The sequence below is a fragment of the Eumetopias jubatus genome, unplaced genomic scaffold (genome assembly GCF_037043125.1).
Source record: "Eumetopias jubatus isolate StellerSeaLion01/CBP00866 unplaced genomic scaffold, mEumJub1_p1.0 scaffold_10, whole genome shotgun sequence".
Lineage (NCBI taxonomy): Eukaryota > Metazoa > Chordata > Mammalia > Carnivora > Otariidae > Eumetopias > Eumetopias jubatus.
In genome coordinates this window covers 86702865-86727470 of record NW_028274816.1, presented here as the reverse complement: position 1 = coordinate 86727470, position 24606 = coordinate 86702865, and the positions used below count along the sequence as shown (strand labels likewise).

At 49.3% G+C, this 24606-nt stretch overlaps 1 protein-coding gene across 6 annotated transcripts; it reads right to left on the bottom strand.

Annotated features, from left to right (window-relative positions):
• Positions 1-315: 315 nt before the first annotated feature.
• Positions 316-19742, bottom strand: SLC25A19 (solute carrier family 25 member 19). 6 transcript variants are annotated; one of them, XM_028112756.2, is made up of 9 exons: positions 19670-19742; positions 19126-19182; positions 16594-16763; positions 16244-16399; positions 14001-14171; positions 5360-5543; positions 4783-4913; positions 2240-2370; positions 316-664 (listed from the first exon to the last, which is right to left on the bottom strand). In XM_028112756.2, exons 3-9 carry the CDS (start codon positions 16723-16725, stop codon positions 637-639), a joined length of 933 nt encoding a protein of 310 aa, XP_027968557.1. In that variant the 5' UTR covers positions 16726-16763; positions 19126-19182; positions 19670-19742; the 3' UTR covers positions 316-636. The 6 variants fall into 6 exon arrangements, with proteins under 6 accessions (XP_027968557.1, XP_027968553.1, XP_027968555.1 ...); XM_028112752.2 differs by lacking the exon at positions 316-664 and having other exon boundaries at positions 692-2370; XM_028112754.2 differs by lacking the exon at positions 316-664 and having other exon boundaries at positions 692-2370; positions 19131-19182.
• Positions 19743-24606: the final 4864 nt, after the last annotated feature.

Here is a 24606-nt window from a genome sequence, read left to right as displayed (position 1 = left end):
GCCATCCTCGCCGCGCGGGCTCCCGAGGTCCGTGGCGGTAGCGCCCGACCTTCCTCGGCCCGAAGCCCTCGGTCGCCAGCGGTGGCGGCCCCGTCCCGCTCTCACGCCCGGGGCTCGGGTTAAAACGGGATCCAAAGAGGAGACGGCGGGGCCGCGCGGCGTGGCTGGAGGGACAGGAACGCATAGGTGGCGGCCGCCTGCCCTCCACTTCTACCCCCCCTCTACCCCCCCCCCCCGCCACGCGAGAGAAGGCAGGGGGCCTGTAAGGGCTGGATCAACCCCCTCTACCCCCTCTCCTACTCCAAGTACAAACGGTACTGGTAAAATAAGTTGAAAATCAATGGACCAGCTCAAGAATAAGGACTCCCCCCCGCCCCCGGCGCCCGCCAGCCTGCCACCGCGAGATGCTGGGAGTGACGAGTCGGACAAGCCCCTGACTTGGTCGTGGCTGCGGCTGGGAAAGAGGCGCGGGCCCAGCAGCTGAGGGCCTTCCCTGACGCCGGCCCTGGGCTGCAGGAGGGCAGCCAGAAGGGGCTGGAAAGGCGCCTCTTCCGGTAGGTAGCACAGTCAAGTGTCCATGGCGGTTTCCTGTTGCCAGAGTAGTTCTCCTCCTGTCAAAAGGGCTGGCCAAAGTGGTCACCAGCAAATGGATGAGAAAGAGCAGCTGCAGCAAAATAATGAGTAGGAGAGATGAAGAGAATAAAGTTTACTTTATTCCACTAAAGTGGAGTTTCTTAAAAGATACATTCAGGCAGCTTTCCTGCAGCCCCAAGCCCAGGCCTCCAGTGCCCCAAACCCTGCGGGTGTTGCAGCACCACCTACCCACAGCCTGGATGTTCATAATCAGCAGCCGGGAGCAGGGAAGCTTCAGGATTCAGGGTCCCAGACACGTCACAAAGCCCCAGGCCAGAGCCAAAACCGCTCTGATGACAGAAGGGGTCCAAGGGCCATGACACCCACACAGGCCTGCTCCCGGCCCCTGCTCTCCTCCTCAGTGGGTGCAGAGGCTGGAGTAAGAGCCCAAAACTGAGGGCGGGGTGAAGTCCTGCAGGCGGCTCGGCTGTTCCTCCACCCTGGCTCCCCTGGGGGGTCGGGGGGCAGAACTGGGTGAAAAGGGTGGTGGTTGTGTTCTGTAGATTTCCTGGTCTCACCCCCTAACTGCAGTTTCTCCTCTGTGCCCAGACGATAGCTGTTGTGAGTTCTTGTGCTGACAAGCCCCTGACACCACTGCCCTCAGCAGGCTGGCTGCCCGACCCTTTCCTTCTACCACCCACTTCATGAGGCTGCTTCAGAGCTGTGGGCCTCCTGGGGTGACAGGACACACGTAGCACCACGCTGATCATGGAGGGGACGCTGAGCGGGCAGGTGATGCCAACAGGTCCAGCTGTAAGGCTCCCGCCCCCACCCCATGGAAGAGGAGTGACCCCAGGCAGACTGGGGAAAAAGGCCGCCATCTTTACCCCACAGCTCCTCCCCATCAGCACAGCCCCCCACTTCTTGTGGGCCGCCGGGATCTGTTTTACCCAGAGGCCCTCTAGCCACGCTCTGTCCCACCCAGGAGAGAGAACAGCCTGAGCGGGACTTCACAGAGAAGGGGACCTGGGCATGGGGGGCGGGGACTATAAAGTGACTAATTCTTCCCCTCAGAACCAGAAGCAAAGCTGCATGAGGGATGCAAGTACTGAGAAAAATGGAATCTGAGGAAGCCAAGGGTTCCCTCCCTCATACTCTGTGAGGAGGGACGTGATGTGGAAGGGAAGATGGAGTGAAATAAGGAATGTGCTTGTAGCTTCGGTGTGTATTAAATTAGCTGGTGGGAGTAAGAGCGCACATGAGAGGACCAGGCGCCCGCACAGGGCCCAATCCCAGCCCTCAGGCTCCAGCCGTGGCCCCTCCACCCCCACAGCCCGGAGAGTTCTCTGGGCAGAAGGTGCTGAGAAGTGCAGGGGGGTCGCTGCCGCCTTTCCTGCAAGCCAGGACCACACAGAGAAAGCTCCTCAAGTTCCTTTGGACCAACGTGGCTGCGTCCCCACAGGCCAAGCCCTGCATCCCCCCGAGAAGGCCCCTGCCCTTCTAGTCACGGCAGAGCCGCCCGGCAGGCAGGGAGCGGGCAACAGCCCTCGGGGCAGCAAGAGATGGTACAGGAGTCTGCCTTCCTTCCGGAGGCTGCCCTTCCTGCCCTGGGGGCTAGCTGTCTGCCTTCTTCATGTGGTGGAAGAGGCTACAGAAGAGCTCATACCAGAAGAACACGAAGCCGGTGGAGAGAGCAGCCTTCAGCAGGCTTGGGGACAGGCCCTTGAAGAGGCCCGTGGGGCCTTCCTCCTGGAGCACCTGCTGGGCACAATCCAGGAGGCCCCTGTAGCTGCGAACCTGGGCAGAGCAAGAAGACAAGAGGAAGTGATTAACACACGGATGCTGGCTCTTTCCTCCGTCAGCCCAGCACCTGGCACATTACAGCTCCCAGTCAACACTGGCTGGACAAGCAATGAAGGCAAAAAGACATAGTTTAACCTTTTCTTTCTCTTCCAAGTGGACTAATAATTCAGATTTAACAGAGGCAGTGCCTGAAAATCAGCACTGGACAGAGCGCCTACTGACTGAGCCTCTTAAGGACCCTTTCCCCATCCCGCCTGGCCCGCCTTGGGCAGTGGATCTGAATCTGGCCCTTGTTCACTTTGGCCTCTAGTCCGGCCTTCGCAGTTCGCCACACACCGCTGCCAGACTCGTGTCCCCAAGACTCAACTCCCCTCAAGCCCTGCTCTCTCCACATCTCCACTAACTCCCCATTGTGATAATGACATTATAAAGAATCAAGGGGCGCCTGGCTGGCTTGGTTGGTAGAGTGTGGGACTCGATCTCGGGGTCGTGAGTTCAAGTCCCACACTGGGCGTAGAGCTTACTTAAAAAAAAAAAAAAAAGGAAAGGAAAAGAGAAAAAAAAGAATCAAATCCAAGCTCCACAGCCTGGTGTTCTTCCCCCTGCTCTGCCCTGACCCCCCACCGGTCCTCCCACCAAACTGGCCACAAAATCTGTTAGGAACAAGGCTCTCTCCTCTGTCCTGGGCTCTCAGCAACTCTCCCTGTGCAAATTCAAACCATTCTTTCAGGACAAGTTTGTAAGCGGAAAAAGGAGGTTATAAAATCTTGTATTCCACCCTGTGTTAAAAGGTACACGTATATGTTTATGCAAAGAAACAAAACTACAGGGCGTCTGGGTGGCTCAGTTGGTTAAGCGACTGCCTTCGGCTCAGGTCATGATCCTGGAGTCCCGGGATCGAGTCCCGCATCGGGCTCCCTGCTCAGCAGGGAGTCTGCTTCTCCCTCTGACCCTCTTCCCTCTCGTGCTCTCCATCTCTCATTCTCTCTCTCTCAAATAAATAAATAAAATCTTTAAAAAACAAAACAAAACAAAAAAAAACTACAGCCAACGGTTCTGCCTCATTATCTCTGCGGGGGGTGGTGTTGGGAGTTACATGTCAGTTTTATCTTTTTGTCTCCAGGACTTCTCTGAATTTCCTACAATACAGATGGATTACAACTAACTCAATACTTTCCCCTCCCCCAAGTAAGGACTGCTCCCTCCCTTCTGTCTCCGGTTGCAGGCCACTCTTTTCTGACATCTGTCGGGCATGTTTCTTCCTGTGTGGATATCCCAGGTTCCCAGATTCTGGAGGGGAAAGCGCTGGAGTTACTCCCCCCTTGCTCCACCCCCAGCCGACCACTGGATGGTGCCCCCAAAGCAGCAGGTGAAAATCCAGTTTGCAAAATCTAAGCCGACTAAGGAAAGACTATTAACATTACAAAATCACCTATAATGGGGGCTTCTGTGAATGACAAAGCTTCCAGTGCCTTTAAAATATAACTTAGGGACGCCTGGGTGGCTCAGTCGGTTAAGCGGCTGCCTTCGGCTTGGGTCATGATCCCAGGGTCCTGGGATCGAGCCCCACATCGGGCTCCCTGCTCAGCAGGGAACCTGCTTCTCCCTCTGCCTGCTGCTCCCCCTGCTTGTACTCTCTAGCAAATAAATAAAATCTTAAAAAAAAAAAAATATATATATATATATATATATATATATATATATATATATATATATATTAGTTGATCAGATTTCATTCACCCCTCTCCAGGAACCCCTACAGAATAAAGCAAACAACCTCATGCACCGGTGGGAGTCTCCTCGGGGTTCTTTAGTATTTTGGGGACCTATCTCTTCTTAAGATTTATTTGAGAAAGAGAGAGCAAGCACTCAAGCTCGAGAGCAGGGGAGGAGCACAGGGAGGGGGTCAAGCAGACTCTACACCAAGCACAAAGCCCAATGTGGGGCTTGACCCACGACCCCGATGTCATGACCTGAGCCAACACCAGGAGTCAGATGCTCAACCAACTGCGCCGACCAGGCGCCCTGGGACCTTTCTTACATGATTATGTTCTTTGTCCCAAACTGAACACTTTTCTTTTTTTTTTTACTTGAACTTGGCTCCACACCCAGCATGGACCCAACACAGGGCTTGAACTCATGACTCCGAGATCAAGACCTGAGCTGAGATCAAGAGTCGGACACTTAACCTACTGAGCCCCCCAGGCGCCCTGAACTGAACACTTTCTGAGACCAAACACTGAACCCTCCTTCGCCTGGATCATCCCACAGTGTCCAACATGCACAGGGCTGTGTGTGGCTTTCCCATGTGTTTAGGGATCCCTGGGGATGGGCTATGGGGGCTGATGCTGATGAATGGGCAGGGGAGGGGCAAGGCTCAGAGCTCTCTGCAGGGGATCGGCTCACCTGGCCAAAGGTGACTCGGGCCCGCTCAAACCCGCCAACCTGCAGCCGTTTCTTGAAGAGGTCCAGGGGGTATGTGAGGGTCTTGCTGAGGACTCCAGCTCCGCTACCACAGAGCAGGTTTCTGAGGTTCTCTGAACCAAAGTGGGATTGAGGGGAAAGGAGGAAAGTGAAATCGGGGGAAGACAAGTTCAAGAGCTCTAAGCCTCCACCGTAAAACTAAGACCCACCAGCATCCTGAATCTCTGAGGGAGAACCAAACACGGCCACTGTGGGTCGAATGGCAGTAAGAAGGGAATGGAAGAAGGAGCTTGCAGGCTCTGCGGTGTGACTCGGTTCAAGGCTTGGGAGGAGAATCAATGTTGACAGTACCACTGCTGGGGTGGCAAGGGCTGACAGGGTCTGCAAGCTGTTGGCCTGGTTGGTTTGGTTGGCAGTGCGACAGAGCAGGGCTCAGAGAACGGGGATGTCCTAGCCTCTGACAGAAGGCCTTAGCTCCTACAAGGATCAGAAAGAGATGCTCTGGCTTGGGGGAGGGGACAGTGGAAACCCGGACTCTCTTCGTGTGAGGGCTTCTCACCGTTGTTCCTTCCCTCGGCGGGCAGCACCCACTTGTGCACGTGCTTCAAGGCGCTGTAAAAGGAGAACTGGAAGCCGGCGTAGGGGAAGATGGCGATCAGGGTGGGGTTCAAGCCTTTGTAGAAAACCAAGGGGCCTTCGGTCCGGTACATGGTCACCACGGCGTCTCGCAGGGTTTTATACACCTGGACGGCACACGGGCAGCTCGAGTGAGTGCGCGGGGCGGTCTGGCCCTGGATCGCAGCCCATCACGTGCACCTCCCCTCGGCCAAAATCCCAGCTGCCGGCAGCATGACTTCTCCTGCCAAGGGCTCAAAGAAAATGCTGGACAAAAATCCCAAGGCGGGATTTTCCAGCAACTCCCCTTCTAGCTATTTACAAGACCAGTATGTCTACACAAGTGCACGAGAGGACATGTCCGAGGACAGCTGCCACCGTGTCCTGCGGAACAGCAAAGACGCAGCGTCCACCCTTGGGTGACTGGTTACAGACATGACGACACATCGGTTCCAGACACATAGCAGCCGTGGAAAGAGCATTGCGCCATCTACACAACGGATCGGGAATAATCCCCAAACACAGAGCTGAATGAGCACAGTGAGAGGCTGAAGAGCAGGTTTAGTGCTTGTGGAGGAACAAACCATGAAGGGATTTACTACCCCCCCACCCACCCCGCCCCCAGGGATACATGAGAAATGAGGAAGGGTGAGCATGACCTCCATGGAGGGAAAGCCGGGGCAGGGGAAGAGGGAGATTTACTCTTACCATTTTACGCTATTTGGATTTTTTGCCAGGTGCATATATTTAACCTTTTATAACCTGTCAACAGGCGATCTCCATGCAGGCAGACCACCGAGCATTGGTTTTTCTTAGTACCCTTCCATTCGACGCGTTCTTTGCAGTGGGCACGGCGAGGCACCTCAATGACAGGGCGGCTGGGGGAGGCACCCTGCACTGAGAAGGGAGGACTGGCTACCTCCTCACCTCCTGGCTCCCAGACACTGGCAGCCACACTGAAGGATTTCACCCTGGGGACCTCCAAGAAAGGGCCAGGACTCGGAGAAAGGCCACCGGGCCACAAGCCTGCCACGCGCCCACAGTCCCACTCGGCTTCCCTGTGCCCCCGTTAACACCAGGCTGGCAGCCAAGGGCCACCAGACATCTGAGGAAAGCCTTCATAAAAAATGGAGACCAGGGCGCCTGACTGGCTCAGCCGGTAAGCGTCTGCCTTCGGCTCAGGTCATGATCCTAAGGTCCTGGGATCGAGCCCCGCATCAGGCTCCCTGCTCGGCGGGAAGCCTGCTTCTCCCTCTCCCTCTCCCCCTGCTTGTGTTCCTTCTCTCGCTGTGTCTCTCTCTGTCAAATAAATAAAGTAAAATCTTAAAAAAAAAAAAAAAATGGAGACCAGGGTGCCTGACTGGCTCAGTCAGTAGAGTGTGTGACTCCTAATCTCAGGATCATGAGTTTGAGCCCCGCAGTGGTTTCAACAAACAAACAAAAAACAAGATCCAGACACCAAAATGATCAATGGCGGGGGGGGCACAGAAATCATCTAGAAGGAAGAGACAGTGTAGACAGAAGAAGGAAACCGAAGGAAACAGAGACCAACTACAAAATTGGAACTGATATTCTCAGGCCAAAGAGAAGGCATCACCTCCGTGAAAAAAGGAAAGAGTCGATTTAAAAAAGAGGTAAGATTCAGAGAACAAGGGCGCTTGGGTGGTTCAGTTGGTTAAGCAACTGCCTTTGGCTCAGGTCATGATCCTGGAGTCCCAGGATCGAGTTCCACATCGGGCTCCCTGCTCGGCAGGGAGTCTGCTTCTCCCTCTGCCCCTCCCCCCTCTCATGTGCTCTCTCTCTCTCTCTCATTCTCTCTGTCTCAAATAAATAAATAAAATCTTTAAAAAAAAAGATTCAGAGAACAAGACAAACTCTTGTTTGAGGGAAAAAAATCCTTGTGAGTTTGGGTTAGGCAGATTTCATTAAGATTGTATTTATTTGAGAGGCAGAGAAAGAGAGCAAGAGTGGGAGAGAGAATCTGAAGCAGACTCCACGCTGAGCACAGAGCCCTGTGCAGGGCTCAATCCCATGACTGCGAGATCACGACCTGATGCAATACCAACAGTTGGACACTTAACCCACTGAGCCACCCAGGTGCCCCTCAGCAAAGACTTCTTGGATGAAATACCAAAAGCAAAATGCATAAAAGAACAAATTGATAAATTAGGACTTTTTGGGGCACCTGGGTGGCTCAGTCATTAAGCGTCTGCCTTCAGCTCAGGTCATGAACCCATAGTGCTGGGATCGAGCCCTGCATCGGGCTCCCTGCTCAGTGGGGAGCCTGCTTCTCCCTCTGCCTCTGCCGCTCCCCCCTGCTTGTGCTCTCTCTCTGACAAGTAAATAAAATCTTTTTTTTTTTTTTAGAATTTATTTATTTATTTATTTGAGAGAGAGAAACACAGCGAGAGAGGGAACACAAGCAGGGGGAGAGGGAGAAGCTGGCTTCCCGCAGAGCGGGGAGCCCAATGCGGGACTCGATCCCAGGACCCTGGGATCATGACCCGAGCCAAGGCAGATGCTCACAGACTGAGCCACCCAGGCGCCCCATAAATAAAATCTTAAAAAAAGAAAATTAAAAACAACTGTTCTTCAAAAAACAGACTATAAGGACGTGAAGACAGCCACAGCCATGGACTCAGAAAAAATGTGTAAAACAAAAACAACAAACCACCAAAATGGGAAAAGAATTTGAACAGATTGCTTCAGCAAAGAAGGGACACAGAGGGCAAATAAGCACATAAAAATACATTCAACATCTCTGTGGTAAAATCACGATGAGATACCACTATTCACATCTAGTAGAGTGGCTAAAATTTAAAAGAATAAAATAAAAATAGGGGCGCCTGGGTGGCTGAATCGGTTAAGCGCCCAACTCTTGGTTTCGGCTCAGGTCATGACTTCAGGGTCATGAGATTGAGCCCTCCGTCAGGCTCCATGCTCAGCGGGGGGTCTGCTTGGGATTCTTTCCCTCTGCCCCTCCTCCTGCTCACAGGCACAATCGTTCTCTCTCTCTCTCAAATAAATAAATCTTTAGAAAAGAATAAAATTGTTGGTGGAACTATAGGGTATTATACTAAGCGAAATAAGTCAGTCAGAGAAAGACAATTATCATATGATTTCACTCATATGTGAAATTTGAGAAACAAGGCAGAGGACCATAGGGGAAGAGAGGAAAAAAAAATGAAGACAAAACCAGAGAGGGAGGCAAACCATAAGAGACTCTTTTTTTTTTTTTTAAGATTTTATTTATTCATTTGAGACAAAGAGAGAGAGAGAGAGAGAGAGAGAGAGAGCGCATGAGCAGGGAGAGAGGCAAAGGGAGAGGGAGAAGCAGGCTCCCCACTGAGGCAGGAGCCTGATGTGGGGCTCGACCCCAGGCCCCTGGGATCATGACCCAGGCCGAAGGCAGACGCCTAACCATCTGAGCCACCCAGGCGCCCCAAGAGACTCTTAATCATAGGAAACAAACTGAGGGTTGCTGGAGGGGAGAGGGGTGGAGGGATGGGGTAACCGGGTGATGGACATTGGGGAGGGTATGTGCTGTAATGAGCACTGGGTATTATATAAGACTGATGAATCACAGACCTGTATGCCTGAGACAAATAATACATTATACGTCAATTAATTGAATTTAAATTAGAATAAAAATTGAAATAAAAAAACTTAAAGAATCAAATAAAACCAAAAACCAGATAATACTAAGTATTGTGAAGATAAGGAACAACTGGAAATGTTGGTGGGAATGCAAAACGGCACAGCCATGTAAGGAAGCAGGTTGGCTTTTCCTCAAAATTAAACATTTTCACCGTACAACGCAGCAACTCCACCCCTAGGTATTCACCCAAGAGAAACAAAATGTTCACACAATAATCTGTATGTGAGTGTTCGTAGTGGTTTTATTCACAGTCACCAAAAAACTGGAGAACAACTGTGACATCTCCCAACTAACAAATCATGGTAGGGCCACACGATAGAGTACTATGCAGCAAGAAAAAGGAACCAACCACTCACACACACGGCATGGATGAATCTCAAATGCAGACGCCAAGTGAAGGGTGCCTACTCAAACAACTACATAAGACCTAATTCCCTGTATCTGACATTCTGAAAAAGGCAAAACTTTAGACAGAAGACAGACCAGTGGTTAACAGAGGCTGGCAATGGAGAGGGACTGACTATAAGGGGCAGGAGGACATTTTGGGGGTGATGGAACTTTTGTGTTTTATATCCTGATTATAGTGGTGGTTATGTGCATTCATCAAAAGTCAGAGGGGTGCCTGGGTGGCTCAGTTGGTTAAGTGTCTGACTTGGGGGCGCCTGGGTGGCTCAGTTGGTTAAGTGTCTGACTTGGGGGCGCCTGGGTGGCTCAGTTGGTTAAGCGTCTGACTTGGGGGCGCCTGGGTGGCTCAGTTGGTTAAGTGTCTGACTTGGGGGGGCCTGGGTGGCTCAGTTGGTTAAGTGTCTGACTTGGGGGGCGCCTGGGTAGCTCAGTCGTTAAGCGTCTGCCTTCGGCTCAGGTCGTGATCTCAGGGTCCTGGGATCGAGTCCCGTGTCGGGCTCCCTGCTCCGCGGGGAGCCTGCTTCTCCCTCTCCCGCTCCCCCTGCTTGTGTTCCCTCTCGCGCTGTGTCTCTCTCTGTCAAATAAATGAATAAAATCTTTAAGGAAAAAAATTAGTTCCAGAAGTTAAAAAAAAAAGAGAGAGAGGTGTATACTAAAGAGTGAATTTTACTGTGTATGTAAGTGATGTTTCATTAAATTAGACTAAAGCAAACCAAAAAAGAGCTCTTAGGAACTAACATACATTAGCAGGCATTTTTAAAATTCAATAGAGGGCCCCAAATGATAAAAGCAAGGAAACCTCCCAGAAAGTAGGACAGAAAGAGAGAGAGCTAAACAATAGTAGAGAAAAGAAAAGTCAACCAGAGGATAGACCCAGGATGTCTAATACCCAACTGAGATGAATTACAGAAAGAAAAGAAAAAAATAGAAAATAGCAATTATGAATAAATCATTCATGACCATTTTCTAGGCATGAGAAACAGGAATGTCCAGACTAAAGGGTCCAGAACTGCCCATCACAATGAATGAAAGAGACACAGACCAGTGCACATCACTGGTAAATCTCTAGAATGCCAGGAATCAAGAAGGGATCCTGAAAGTTCCCAAGGCAGGAGGGGTGATAGCTTCATATAAAGGATCATTAATTGGAGTGGTTCTGGACTTCTCTACAGCAACACTGAGAGCGACCTAGAATTCTATACCCAAATCACGAGTCAAGTGTAAGTAGGCATTTTCTATCAAGGCTTCTCTAAAGAAGCTGTTATCTCTAGTATATCTCCACCAAAATGAGGGATTAATCAAGAAAAAGAAGACATGGGCCCCAACAAGAGAATTCCTAACAGAACAGCTGGTAACAGTCCTGGAGCAAAGAGTCCACACTGATGCCAGAGGGTGAAGGCTGCTAGAGCTGGGGGGCTCCAGGAGAGGCTCCCTAGTAACGTGGGACTGATGACCACAGGCTGACCCTATCAAGACTGTTTGAGGGTAACTTTGTTTTTTGGGTTTGTTTTTTTTTTAAGATTTTATTTATTTATTCATGAGAGACAGAGAGAAAGAGAGAGAAGCAGAGGGAGAAGCAGGCTCCCAAGGAGCAAGGAGCCCGATGCAGGACTCGATCCCAGGACCCCGGGATCATGACCTGAGCCAAAGGCAGACGCTCAACCATCTGAGCCACCCAGGCGCCCTGGGTTGTTTTTTTTTTTTTTTTTTTTAAGATTTTTTTATTTGAGAGAGAGAGAAAGGAAGAGAGAACGAGTATGAGGATGGGCAGAGGGAGAGAGGGAGAGAGAGAGAGAGAGAGAGAGAGAGAGAGAGAAGCAGGCTCCCCACAGAGCAGGGAGCCCAATGTGGGGCTCAATCCCAAAACCCAAAGGCAGATGCTTAATGGTCTGAGCCACGTAGGGCCCCGAGGGTAACTTTGTGATAAGCATGAGAAAATCTGCTAAATACAAGGCAATCACTAATTTCAGGTGAGACAAAGATATACAAGAAAATGTAATCATAATGTATTTCAAGGCCTAAGAGTAACATTTACATAATCATAACAGCACAGACACTCAGTATTGATTTAGCCAAAATCTATAAACCAGTCATATTGAAATCAGAGGAAGCGCAAGCACACATGCGAGTTATGGTAAAAGAGGTAAACTCTCATCTTCCACAGTAGCTATCGATAGCTAATGTCTACAATTTAAAAATTAGAAAGAATGGGGCGCCCGGGTGGCTCAGTCGTTAAGCGTCTGCCTTAGGCTCAGGTCATGATTCCAGGGTCCTGGGATCGAGACCCACATCAGGCTCCCTGCTCCGCGGGAAGCCTGCTTCTCCCTCTCCCACTCCCCCTGCTTGTGTTCCCTCTCTCGCTGTGTCTCTCTCTGTCAAATAAATAAATAAATAAATAAATAAATAAATAAATAAATAAAATTAGAAAGAAAAAGAAAGAGAGAGAACTAGTAGTATAAGCATGTTACTGAGAATTAGGAAGTAAATAATAGAAGAAAGAGCGACCAGTATTAAAAGTGGTTGCCTCTGGGGGCGCCTGGGTGGCTCAGTCGGTTAAGCAGCTGCCTTCGGCTCAGGTCATGATCTCAGGATCCTGAGGTCGAGCCCCCTTCGGGCTCTCTGCTCAGCGGGGTTTGCACTCTCCCTCTGTCCATGTTCTCTCTCTCTCTCTCAAATAAATAAAATCTTAAAAAAAAAAGTGGTTGCCTCTGGGGACTGGAATCGGGGTGGTTGTTAGTGTTTCTTTGTTATAATTCATGCAGAACCACATGTCTTTTTAACTTTTATACACCTTATAGATCACTGATTAAAAATCATTTTAAAGATTTTATTTATTTATTTAGAGACATAGAGAGAGTGCACACAAGCAGGGGGAGGGACAGAGGGAAAGGGAGAGAGAATCTCAAGCAGCCTCCATTCTGAGGAACCCCGATGCATGGCTTGATGTCATGACCCTGAGGTCATGACCTGAGCCTAAACCAAGAGTTGGATGCTCAACCAACTGAGCCACCAGGCACCCCTAATTAAGAAACATTTTAAAGATTTTATCTATTTATTTGAGACAGAGACAGCAGCAAGGATAGTGAGAGAGGGAGCACAAGTGGGGAGGAGAGAGAGAGAAGCAGGCTTCTGCAAAGCAGGGAGCCCCAATGCGGGGCTCGATCCCAGGACGCTGGGATCACGACCTAAGCTGAAGGCAGACGCTTAACCGACTGAGCCACAGAGGCGCCCCTAAGAAACATTTTAAAGGTGAGGACTGACACCATGGCTGCTACTGATCTACGAAAGGTGGAGGGTCTACAGCTTTTAAACAGATCTTTCACTCACTTTTGCACACAGATCACTTCCTGATTATTCCAGAATCTAGAATCCCTAACTCAGTCGTCTAAGCCAGAGAGATATGTTCTCTTTTCTCTTACACTTTCCCTTCTCAGAAACCTCTTTTTAAAATTTATTATTGAAGTAGAATTGACATACACTATTATATTAGTTTCAAATGTACCTTCTCATAGATTTTTTTTTTTTTACTAAGGGCTGGGAAGTCATAGAAGAGGACTCCAGCAGCCCAGGGCAGAGAAGCTGATGCACCACCACCACTAATTTTTTTTCATCCCAGCAGCCACCATGTTGCTGAAAGCTGTCTGTCTTCTCCAACTACAAACACCCTTCCCCCCCATCTCTCTGCTCAGTGCCCAGGGCCCCTCATCTCATTTCACCACCTGGAGAAAGCTCTATTTCCCATTGAAGTGCCATACAGAAGGATCTAGCTCTCATGCCCCATTCGTTTGCTTGCAGACTGTTCCCAGGACACTCTGCCCTTCTAAACCAAAAAAGCCATCAGGATGTCTCCTAAACAAAAGGGCTCCACCAGTCCAGGATCTCCACCCCAGGCAACTGAACTGAACTGAAACCACAGTTATTCTAAAGCACATCAAATTCTTAAGCAGTGTCATTCCCCACAAAAATACCCTAAAGCAGAAGGGAGACAGAAAAATTACTCTTTCTTGGTTGAGCATACACATATGTGCGCATGTGCGCACGCACACGAGCACGCACACACGCGCGCACACGCACGCACAGACGCACTGCTATTCTTATGTATGTCCAGGAAACAAAGATTATGGTGGGGAGGTCTATTTCAGGATTTAATCCCTCCCTTTCACTCAGTAAGTTCTTCCTGGAATCTGACTCAATTATCCCATTTCCTCTATCCATTCTTTGTGGAAACCAAAAACACTCTCACAATAACCCAGAAATATGATCTCAAGTCTCACTCTCCCGGATGCCTTTACTGTCCAACTGTTCATTACTTGTTCTGTTTCCCACCTGTAGGTTCTGTCTCCCTCGTGAGGCTGCAAGCACCTGGCATGGTGCTCAGCACAGTTACAGGTCTTACAGATGGACCGACGGAGGGGATGCAGACCCCACCAAGCCTGGGGGTTTTGTTCCCTCTAAAAAAAGAGCCCCAACTCCTGAAACACCTTCGTTACGCGGGCACCCCTTCTCTGGCCCAGCCACTCACCTTGGGCTCACCCTGAGCTGCAAAGCGAGTGCGCAGCACGTCCACAGGATGCACGGCCAGGGTGGCAGCGCTGGCAGACAGGCCTCCACACACAAAGTGCACTGAGAAGTCACGGGCATCATATGTGGTGGCTTTGTGCACCAGCTCAGTCAGCAGTTCAAACGACAGAAACTACAAGAGCACATGACAAAGTAATTGACAAACACCCCCCAAATACACCACCACGACCCAGGTGGGGCCCAGTTCTATGGACGAGGGAATATTCTCCTTGAGCAGTCACAGAATATAATGAACATATAACTTTGTGCAAAGTGCAGATGGCATGTTACACTCTATTTGAGTAGAGCCAAATATCCAGAGGTTAAGAAAATAGAGGGGAGGGGCACCTGGGTGGCTCAGTCTGTTAAGCATCTGCCTTCAGCTCAGGTCATGATCCCAGGGTCCTGGCATCGAGCCCCACGTCGGGCTCCCTGCTCAGTGGAGAGTCTGCTTCTCCCTCTCCCTCTGCCTGCCTCTCTGCCTACTTGTGCTCTCTATCTGTCAAATAAATAAATAAAATCTTTTAAAAAAATAAAAAAGTAAAAATAAAATAAAATAGAGGGGAAAAATTTTATATCGGAAAGCTATACTCAGGGGCGCCTGGGTGGCTCAGGCAGTTAAGCACCTGCCTTCGGCTCAGGTCATGATCCCAGGGTCCTGGGATCAAGTCCCGCATTGGGTTCCCTGCTCAGTGGGGAGTCTGCTTCTCCCTCTCCCTGCTGCTCCCCCTGCTTGTGCTGTCTGTAAACTGAATGAATAAAATCTAAGAGGGAAGGGAGGGAAGGGAGGGACGAAGGGAGGAAGGGAGGGAGAGAGAGACGAAAGGGAAGGGAAGGGAAGGGAAAAGGAAAGGAAAAAGGAAAAAGGAAAGGAAAGGAAAGTTCTACTCATTAGCTGCGTGTCCCCAGAGCCGGGAGGGGAGAGCCGCTGGGGTTGTGTGTGGGCCCCCCTCCAGTTCAGGCGTGGTGACACTGTTTGACAGACACTGTCTCGGGAGAATTCCATGTGTTCCGTACTGTACGGTATAAATCCCCCGATGCTGAGCTCTTCTGTGGGCAGCTCAAGATGGTTCGGCGTCCTGAGAGCACGCGGCAGCGTGGGGTCCGAGGGCTGGCCGCAGAGACACATCAGCCCATGAGCGCCTGGCCCGAGCCATCACCGGGATGTCACAGGAAAGGCAGGCAGGGCCTACTCTGGCTCCAGCCGTCCGGGTGGGAATCCTGACCCTGCCGGCTTTTGAGCTGGTGCCTTTGGTTGGGTTCATTACTTAGGCTCTCGGCCTCGTCTCGTCGGTAACACGGGAGCGACAACAGAGCCTCCGTCGGGGGATCACGGTGAGGTAACACACGCCAAGTGCCTAACACAGGGCCTGGCTCACAACGAGCACTGCACCCCGGCCAGCAACTACCGCCGCTCGGTGTACACACCACCCACCAGGAAACCAACTGGCGCCGCGGCGCCTGGGGGGCTCAGTCGGTTCTGCGTCCGACTCTCGGTTTCAGCTCAGGTCACGATCTTGGGATCGTGGCATCGAACCCTGAGTCGGGCTCCGTGCTCAGCGGGGAGTCCGCTTTCCCTTTGCTCTTCCCCCCTGTCTTTGCACAGGCTCTCTCGCTCTCTCTCTCTCAAATAAATAAAATCTTCAAAAAAGAAAAAAAAGGAGAAATCAACTGGCGCCGAGCAGCATGAACATACGAACCAAAGTTAAGGAGCCTGCATTCTCATCCTGGTCCCTCCATCTCCAGACTGTGTGGCCTTTGGCAGCTCACTTCCCCTTCTCTGGGATTCACGAAACACCTGTTCTACCTTCCTCACAATGCTGCTGGGACGTTCAAAGGAAGTACAGATGTGAAAACGCTATTTTGAAAAATGAAAGGATTTGTATCACCATTTGCCAAGCCCGCTGGGGACATGATGTCAGGACAGTCTCCTCGGGACAACACCTAATTAATATTCAGTTGGGGCTAAGTCCCCGCGGTGGGGGTGTGTGTGGAATGGAATGCCCATATGGTACAGCTTGATCTAACTCTGTCTTCATTTTCAGACTTCAAACTTCATGTAGTTGCCCAGTTAAGACAAGTAGAAGTGTGGTGACCACCTCCTACTGCCCCAGGCAGGCAGGGCCCCTGCAGGCCCCACCTTCCCTGTGCTCCCCTGTTGAGCAACACGAACCCGGGGCCCTCGCCCATTCCCCTGTCATCTACCTGGACAGCTCCATAGCCTATAGAGAGAAGCTGCGCTGGGACGTGTCCTTTCCAGAATGCTGTGGGGCCTTCCTCCTGCAAAATCTGTCTCCCAGCCTGTAGAATCCCATGGTATTTTGCACCGGGGTCACTGCGAGACAGGCGCTCAATCTGAAGCTAGGAATCAAAATTGAAAAGGTCAGGATAACAGGAACAGGTGTGGGGTGAGAAGGAGAAAGTTTTGGAAAATGTAACAAAGGCAGCAAAGCACTTCTCCTTGACAAAATTCCAAGATCTGGAAACTGCTTTGACAAGAAAGAGAGAATTTGTCCTCCAGCCTATTACATGGGAAAAAAAGGGGGAAAGGGTACCTGGAAACGGATCTTGATGACATCCAAGGGGCTGATCATCACCCGAGTGACAAGTCCAGACACAGACCCAGCCAGAGCCACCTCAAAACTGGAGATATTCCTGCCATCAGCTTTGGGGTCATAGCCAACCATCCCTGCCTCTGGCCCATACAATGTCCATCAGTTTCAATCTAAAAGGAAGAGACATGGAGTAAACACCAGAGCAAGTTCTTAGGGTCTCTGCTCACAACCACCTCCTCAGAGCATCCCTCCCTGACCACCCCATCTAAAACAGCACCCACATCCCCTTTTATCCCCTTGCCCTCCTTTATTCTCCTGCATAGCATTAACATACTGGACATTTACTCTGGACATCTGTTTCTTGCCACTTTCCCTCACTAGAATGTGAACTTGTGAAAACACGGCCTTGCTCTCATTTGCCCATCCCTGTATTTCCAGTGCCTAGAACACAGCCCAGCGTGGTGAGTGCTCATATTTCTTGACTGAATGAACCAACAGGCTTGGTAGGAAATCATTCACTTCCAGAGATCAGCTTGCTTTCCAAGACACCTGGCTTTATGGCAAACTCCTGCCTGAGGTAAAGTCCCAGGCTGAGCCAGTGTGGGAGAGAGCCCACTGCAGCTGAGCACCGTCTGACATGCAGGCTCCAGGAGCACCCCATGGGATTCCCCAACAAGCCCACATGATCCAAAGGAAGAACCCAGCAATTCCTGGGCCATCCTGCATCCCCTCCCCACTGTTTGCACACCTCAGGCCCAGCTGCAGCCATGGAGCCGTGCTATGCTTTGAAACGATGTTCCCTGGCCCACCTGATCCCTACTGACCTCTTCAACCTCACCCTCGACCTCTCTTCAGCCACTTCAACTAGGGTGGGCTCTGCTCCTGACCAGTTCCTAGAAAATACTGCTTGAGTTCCTATCTGCCAACCTTGCTTCTGCACCTACTGTTCCCCATGTCTGAAACGCAGGGGCTCTCCCTCCCCCCCCACCCCCCCCGCCCCATATACCCCACTCACTCTTCCCCAGGCTAGCCCCTCCCATGTACCAGGGCCCAGCTAAAGAACACCTCCCCTCCAGGGGTCATCCTTATGTCCTCTCTAGCATTCACAGCACTTGCTCCTGGTTGGGAACCACTGTTCTAGAGAAACACTACCATGGATGTGTAAAATGTCATGGATTACGTCACTGTTTGTAAAACTGGATATCACACAAATGCTTATCAACAGAGGGATGGATAAATACACTAAGTCACATCCAAGCAATGGAATCCTATGCAGCCATTAAAAAAGAACGAGCCAGAGCGATACACACACTTGAAAAGATGTCCACAATACACTGAAACGTGGGAAAAATGTTTCAGGAACAGTATGTCTAGTATAACCCCATTTTTGCAAAACAAAAACAGCAATATCTATATACACTCCATACGGTAGTAGAAAGCATGGGGGGAAGTCTGTATCAGCACATACACCGACAGCTTGGTAAAATTACCTCTGGGGAAAGGGTTGGCAACTAAAGCACCCCAAAACAACTAAAATTAATATAAAATGACTTTAGAAGGGGCCACAGAATTAACCTAGTTCTTGAATACCAACAGTAACAGGAAAATCAGTGCCCACACAGGGCCAAGTTCCACCCCACCACTGATTCTTTTTTCCTCTGGAATTCTGTCTGCACCACTCCCTCAGCTCCAAACTCACTTTCTGAAAGTACGAAAGTAGTGCTCCAAGCCATCCTTAAAATTAACAAGGCATTTCTACATGGCTATATCAGCAAAGTATTCTAAAATCACAGCGCCTGGGTGGCTGAGCGGCCGACTCTCGACTCCAGCTCAGGTCATGATCTCAGGGTTGTGAGATCAAGCCCCACAATGGGCTCTGTGCTCGTGGAGGAGTCTGCTTGAGATTCTCTCTCTCCCTCTGCCACTCCCCCTCATGCTCACACACGAACTCTCTCTCTCTCCCTCTTAATAAATAAACAAGATCTTAAAAAAAAAAGAAAAAAAACTCTCATGGTATGAAACCTCCTCACCCCTACCAGGAATGTGCCCATTTCTCGGCAGCTTCCTCCTCCACACTCTCAAAGGAAGAGACCTGGCCTTTTCTGGGTGACTTCTCTGTGACATTAACTCAAGCTGCTTCTCTCCAGGCACCTGTGAGAAGCAGCTTAACCATGGGGCAGGTGATTGAGAGGCAAAGCCTCTCCAGAGGCTACCCAGGAACGGCTGAGGTCACACTGAGCAGGGTGAGTGCCCTGCCATCAGGGAGGGAATGAGGCATTTCTATAAATAAGCAGATCTGCCTAGCTGGACATATCAATAGGCCTGAGTTCAAGTTCTGCCTCTCCCTAATATCCTGGGAGGCTTATTTAACCTGGGTTCTTCTCTCTCTTCTGGAAAATGGGAATGACGTCTGCCTTGCCGAGCCCAGATTGCTGGGATGATCATGCAAGACACCATACATGGCAAGCTTTGTAAAAAAGATAAAAGTCTAACATACATGAAAGGGCTGGTTAAATATAGTTCCATAGTTACCTTACTTTTTCCACTTGTTCCAATTTCCTTCTTGTACCAGTAAGCCTTGTTAGTTACCTAAAGAGACAAAATAAAAATGAAGTATGACTGTATATGCATGATATACAGAACATTAGAGACGGGGACCCTGGAGTGAGTAACAGGGTGGGCGGGATGTGGGAGAGAGTTTGCCTTCGCCATCCCCCTTCTCTTACTGCGGAAGCCCCTGGCGTTGGGCTACGGAGCGGTGAGCTCGCGTGCCCGTGTGCCCATGTGTTCAGCTGGGGGGTCCCCGCAGACGTCCCCGCGTGTGGACACACGTGTCCAGCTGTGCCTCGGGGTGTTTTCTCCCCAAGTTCGAGAAGACGCCCGCGAAGCAGGCACCCACGTGTATAGGTGTCCCGCATGTGTGCGAGGTTTTGCGCCCTGCGTCCCTGAAGATGCTTCTCAGGTCAGGCGTGACACGTGCGCGTACAGACCCTGCCCCCACGTGAGTAACGGCGCATATGTGCGACCCCCAGTCCCCGAGCGCACGGCGAGTAAGGAGAAGGTAGAGGTCGCTCACCCGGCACGAAGGGCGCGGCCCGACTCCGCGCGGGCTTCTCTCCCTACCTCCTCAGGCAGCAGCAAAACTAATTGCGTCCGGCAGTAACTGACGGGCTCCCGGACCAATCACCGTGCAGCTTCCGACAGGGGCTGGACCAATAGTTGTATAGTCATGGATGGGCAACTCCTCTTGCAAGGCGTCACTGGGTAATGTAGTCCACCGCTACTAAGGCTGTCCCCGTTGTAGGCGCAGAGCCTTCTGGAAGATGTAGTCTCACTGCGGGCGCGGGCGCGAATGTTGTTCACGCGTGGGAGGGTGGCGCGTCCCGAAGTACGGCTGTGGCCCTTGGGAGGTCGCAGCGCTAAGTGGCGTGTGGCTTCTATACTCTTTCGAGCGGAGGGAAGGTTGGGTGTAGTGAATTTGACCCGCTTTCCTCAAAACCGTCGTAGTCCCAGAACCCAGATAATCTAAACTTGGGAAAGATGGAAGTTTAGCTAAAGCCTTGGAGGACTTGGGAGAGAGAGTGGATAGGTTTTTGGGAAACCAGGAAGAGAACGGCAAAAATGTAGAAGTTTTGTTTCCCCCTAGGGTTTATTATGCATAATTTCTCATTATAAAAATAATATAAAAATACATTACAGACGCTACAGAAAATGTAGAAACGAAGGGGGAAATGACTCATGCTACCGCTCTCATGCCAAGCAGCATCAGTGTTTTGCAGGGCAGTATTTCTTCCTGATTTTTTAATCGCATTTTTCCTATTAGTGCAATCACTTTGACACACAATTTTATTTTATTTTTTTATTTGACAGAGAAAGACAGCGAGAGAGGGAACACAAGCAGGGGGAGTGGGAGAGGAAGAAGCAGGCTTCCCGCGGAGCAGGGAGCCCGATGGAGGGCTCGATCCCAGGACCCTGAGATCATGACCTGAGCCGAAGGCAGACTTAACGACTGAGCTACCTAGGCGCCCCTGACACACAATTTTAAAACATCATTCCTCCCAACATGATTTTGAAGTAAATACCAGACATCATATGATTTCACCAGTTAACATTTCAGAATATATCCTTAAAAGACAAGCATTCCTCTTTTAAAGCATATCCCCCAAACTATCACCCCGCCCCCCAAAAATTAACAATGATTTTCCTAGTACCATCAAATATTGAATTAGTGCTTACATTTCCCTGATTGGCCTATAAATGTCATTTTTTTTACGTTTGTCTAATTGAGATCCAGACTATATATTGCAACTGGTTAATATATCTCAAGTCTTTTCAAATCTATGGTTTCCCTCTTCTTTTTTTTTTTTGCTTGCAATTTCTTTCATGCTCTTCTCATTTCTTTTCCTTTCTTTCTCTCTTTGTTTTTTTAAGAAAGTAGGTGGTTTGTCCTGTTGAGTTTTCCCCAGGTTGGATCTTGCTGGTGGCATCTGCATGGAATTGTTTTAACATCTTCCTCTGCCTCCTGTGTTCTCTGCATATTGGTAGTTAGATCTAAGGGGTCTCATCAGATCAGGTTTGATTTTTTTTTAAGATTTTATTTATTTATTTATTTGACAGATGGAGACACAGCGAGAGAGGGAACACAAGCAGGGGGAGTGGGAGAGGGAGAAGCAGGCTTCGCATGGAGCAGGGAGCCAGATGTGGGGCTCGATCCCAGGACCGCGGGACCACGACCCGAGCTGAAGGCAGATGTTTAACTGACTGAGCCACCCAGGTGCCCCTGATTTTCTTTTTTTAAACAAGATTACTTATGTGGAATTGTGTACCTCCATAAGGAGAATCACAATGAGTGCTCATGTCTCATTTTGTGGTGTTTGCAGCCATTAATATTATTGCACTGATTAGGGGCTATAAATGGTGACATCACTTCACCATTTATGCTGGAATACCTGTAAGAGGAACATCCCTTCATTGAATAATTACATGAGGTACATGTCATAGAAGAAAGGCAGGATAGGGGCGCCTGGGTGGCTCAGTTGGTTAAGCGACTGCCTTCGGCTCAGGTCATGATCCCAGAGTCCTGGGATCGAGTCCCACATCGGGCTCCCTGCTCAGTAAGGGAGCCTGCTTCTCCCTCTGACCCTACCCCCTCTCATGTACTCTCTCTCTCTCATTCTCTCTCTCTCAAATAAATAAATAAATCTTAAAAAAAAAAAAAAAAAAAGAAAGGCAGAATAAACTCGTGACTCTATTTTTAGCAGTTTTCAAAATAATTAATTGGTTCCCTAGTATATTCCAAAGGTTATTGATCAATGAGATTTTTTATTGTTGTTATCATTATGACCACAAAATATTTTACTTATTTTGTTTTAATTTTATTTATTTATTTTTAATTTTTAAAAAATAAGTTCTACGGGGGCGCCTGGGTGGCTCAGTTGGTTGCGCGACTGCCTTCGGCTCAGGTCATGATCCTGGAGTCCCTGGATCGAGTCCCACATCGGCCTCCCTGCTCAGCGGGGAGTCTGCTTCTCCCTCTGACCCTCCCCCCTCTCATGTGCTCGCTGTCTCTCTCATTCTCTCTGTCTCAAATAAATGAATAAAATCTTTAAAAAAAAAAAATAAGGGTGCCTGGGTGGCTCAGTTGGTTGGGCGACTGCCTTCGGCTCGGGTCATGGTCCTGGAGTCCCGGGATCAAGTCCCGCATCGGGCTCCCTGCTCAGCGGGGAGTCTGCTTCTCCCTCTGACCCTCTTCCCTCTCTTGCTCTCTATCTCTCATTCTCTCTCTCTCAAATAAATAAGTGAAATCTTTAAAAATAAATAAATAAATATAAATAAATAAATAAATAAATAAATAAATAAATAAATAAGTTCTACACCCAACATGAGGCTTGAATTCACAATCCTGAGATCAGGAGTTGCATGCTCTGTGGACTGAGCCAGCCAGGTGCCAACATAAAACATATTTTATATCTATCATTATGAACATATGGATTTAAACTATTTGTTCTCAGGGCATGTGGCTGTCTCAGTTGATAGAACATGCGTCTCTTGATCTCAGGGTTGTGAGTTCAAGCCCCATGTTGGGTGTAGAGTTCACTTAAAAAAATAAAATTGGGGTGCCTGGGTGGCTCAGTAAGTTAAGCGTCTGCCTTTGGCTCAGGCCATGATCCTGGGATTCTGGGATTGAGCCCTGTGTTGGGCTCCTTGCTCAGTGGGGAGTCTGCTTCTCCTTCTCCCTCTGCCCCTCCCACTGCTCATGCTCTCTATCTCTCTCATATAAATAAATAAGATCTGGGGCGCCTGGGTGGCTCAGTCGTTAAGCGTCTGCCTTAGGCTCAGGTCATGATCTTGGGATCCTGGGATCAAGCCCTGCATCGGGCTCCTTGTTCAGCGGGAAGCCTGCTTCTCCCTTTCCCACTCCCCCTGCTTGTGTTCCCTCTCTCGCTGTCAAATAAACAAATAAAATCTTGAAAAAAATTTTAAAAATAAGTAAGATCTTGTAAAAAATAAAATAAAGGGGCGCCTGGGTGGCTCAGTCAGTTAAGCGTCTGTCTTTGGCTCAGGTCATGATCCCAGGGTCCTGGGATTGAGTCCCTGCTCAGCGGGGAGGCTGCTTCTCCCTCTTCCTCTGCCTGCCACTCCCCCTGCTTCTGCTGTCTCTCTCTCTGTCAAATAAATAAAAAAAAATCTTTAAGAAAATAAAATAAAATAATTAAACCTATTTGTTCTCTTTCAATCCATTCTAGTTAGTATCCTAAATGACACTTACCTTTCCCATTTTTGGCTAGTGGTGCCTGTTCAAGTTGACCCCTGAATCCTTTTGACAAAATGACTAGCCTTCTCACCTTTTGGTGTAACAAGATGTTCTAGGCTCATCACAATTTTTAAACAGCTTTATTGAGGTATAATTGACATTCAACTGACATGTATTCAAAGTGAACAATTTTATGTTTTTTTTTAAAGATTTTATTTATTTATTTGACAGAGAGAGACACAGCGAGAGAGAACACAAGCAGGGGGAGTGGGAGAGGGAGAAGCAGGCTTCCCGCGGAGCAGGGCGCCCGATGTGGGGCTCGATCCCAGGACCCCGGGATCATGACCTCAGCCGAAGGCAGACGATTAATGACTGAGCCACCCAGGCGCCCCAACAATTTTATGTTTTGATGTGTGGTGCACATTGCCACACAATAGTGAACATATGCCCGTGGCTCCAAAAGATTCCTCATCCCCCTTTACCATCCCACTTCTTCTTCCCTCTTCGCCAGGCAATCAGTGATCTGCTTTCTGTCATTGTAGGTTACTTTGCATTTTATAGAATTTTATATACATGGAATTATACATGATGTTCTTTTTGTCTGGCTCCTTTCCCTCAGCATAATTATCTTGAGATTCATCGACGTGGTGTGTATCATGAGTTGATTCTTTTTTCTTGCTGAGTAGTATTCGACTGTATGGATAGACAACAATTTGTTTATCCAGTTCAGGGCTATTACAAATAAAGCTGCTGTAGATATTCATTCATAAGTCTTTGTATGGACATCTGCATTAATTTCTCTTGGGTATAGACCTTGGAGTAGAATGACTGGATCATAGGGTCAGTGTATGTTTAACTCTTTAAGATATTGCCAAACTTTTCCAAAATGATGGTACTGTTTCACCTCTCTGCCTGCAGAATGACATTTCTAGTTCCTCCACATCCTTGGTGAGGTCATTCTTTATTAATCTATCCATTTTAACAGATACATAGTAGTATCTCGTTGTGGTTTTAATTTGCATTTCTTTTTTTTAAATATTTTATTTATTTATTTGAGAGTGCGAGAGAGCACATGAGAGGGGAGAGGGTCAGAGGGGGAAGCAGACTCCCCGCTGAGCAGGGAGCCCGATGCGGGACTCGCTCCCCGGACCCCAGGATCACGACCTGAGCCGAAGGCAGTCGCTTAACCAACTGAGCCACCCAGGCGTCCCTAATTTGCATTTCCCTAGTGACTAAGGTTGAGTATCTTTTTGTGTGCT

What these genes read in the sequence shown, in the direction of transcription:
- SLC25A19 (XM_028112752.2), bottom strand. Translation starts at nt 16,725, where the DNA reads ATGGTTGGCTATGACCCCAAAGCTGATGGCAGGAATATCTCCAGTTTT. An exon ending in TCATCAAGATCCGTTTCCAG is followed by an intron (nt 16,400 to 16,593) that starts GTACCCTTTCCC and finishes TTTGATTCCTAG; the next exon opens with CTTCAGATTGAGCGCCTGTC. An exon ending in TAGGCTATGGAGCTGTCCAG is followed by an intron (nt 14,172 to 16,243) that starts GTAGATGACAGG and finishes GTGCTCTTGTAG; the next exon opens with TTTCTGTCGTTTGAACTGCT.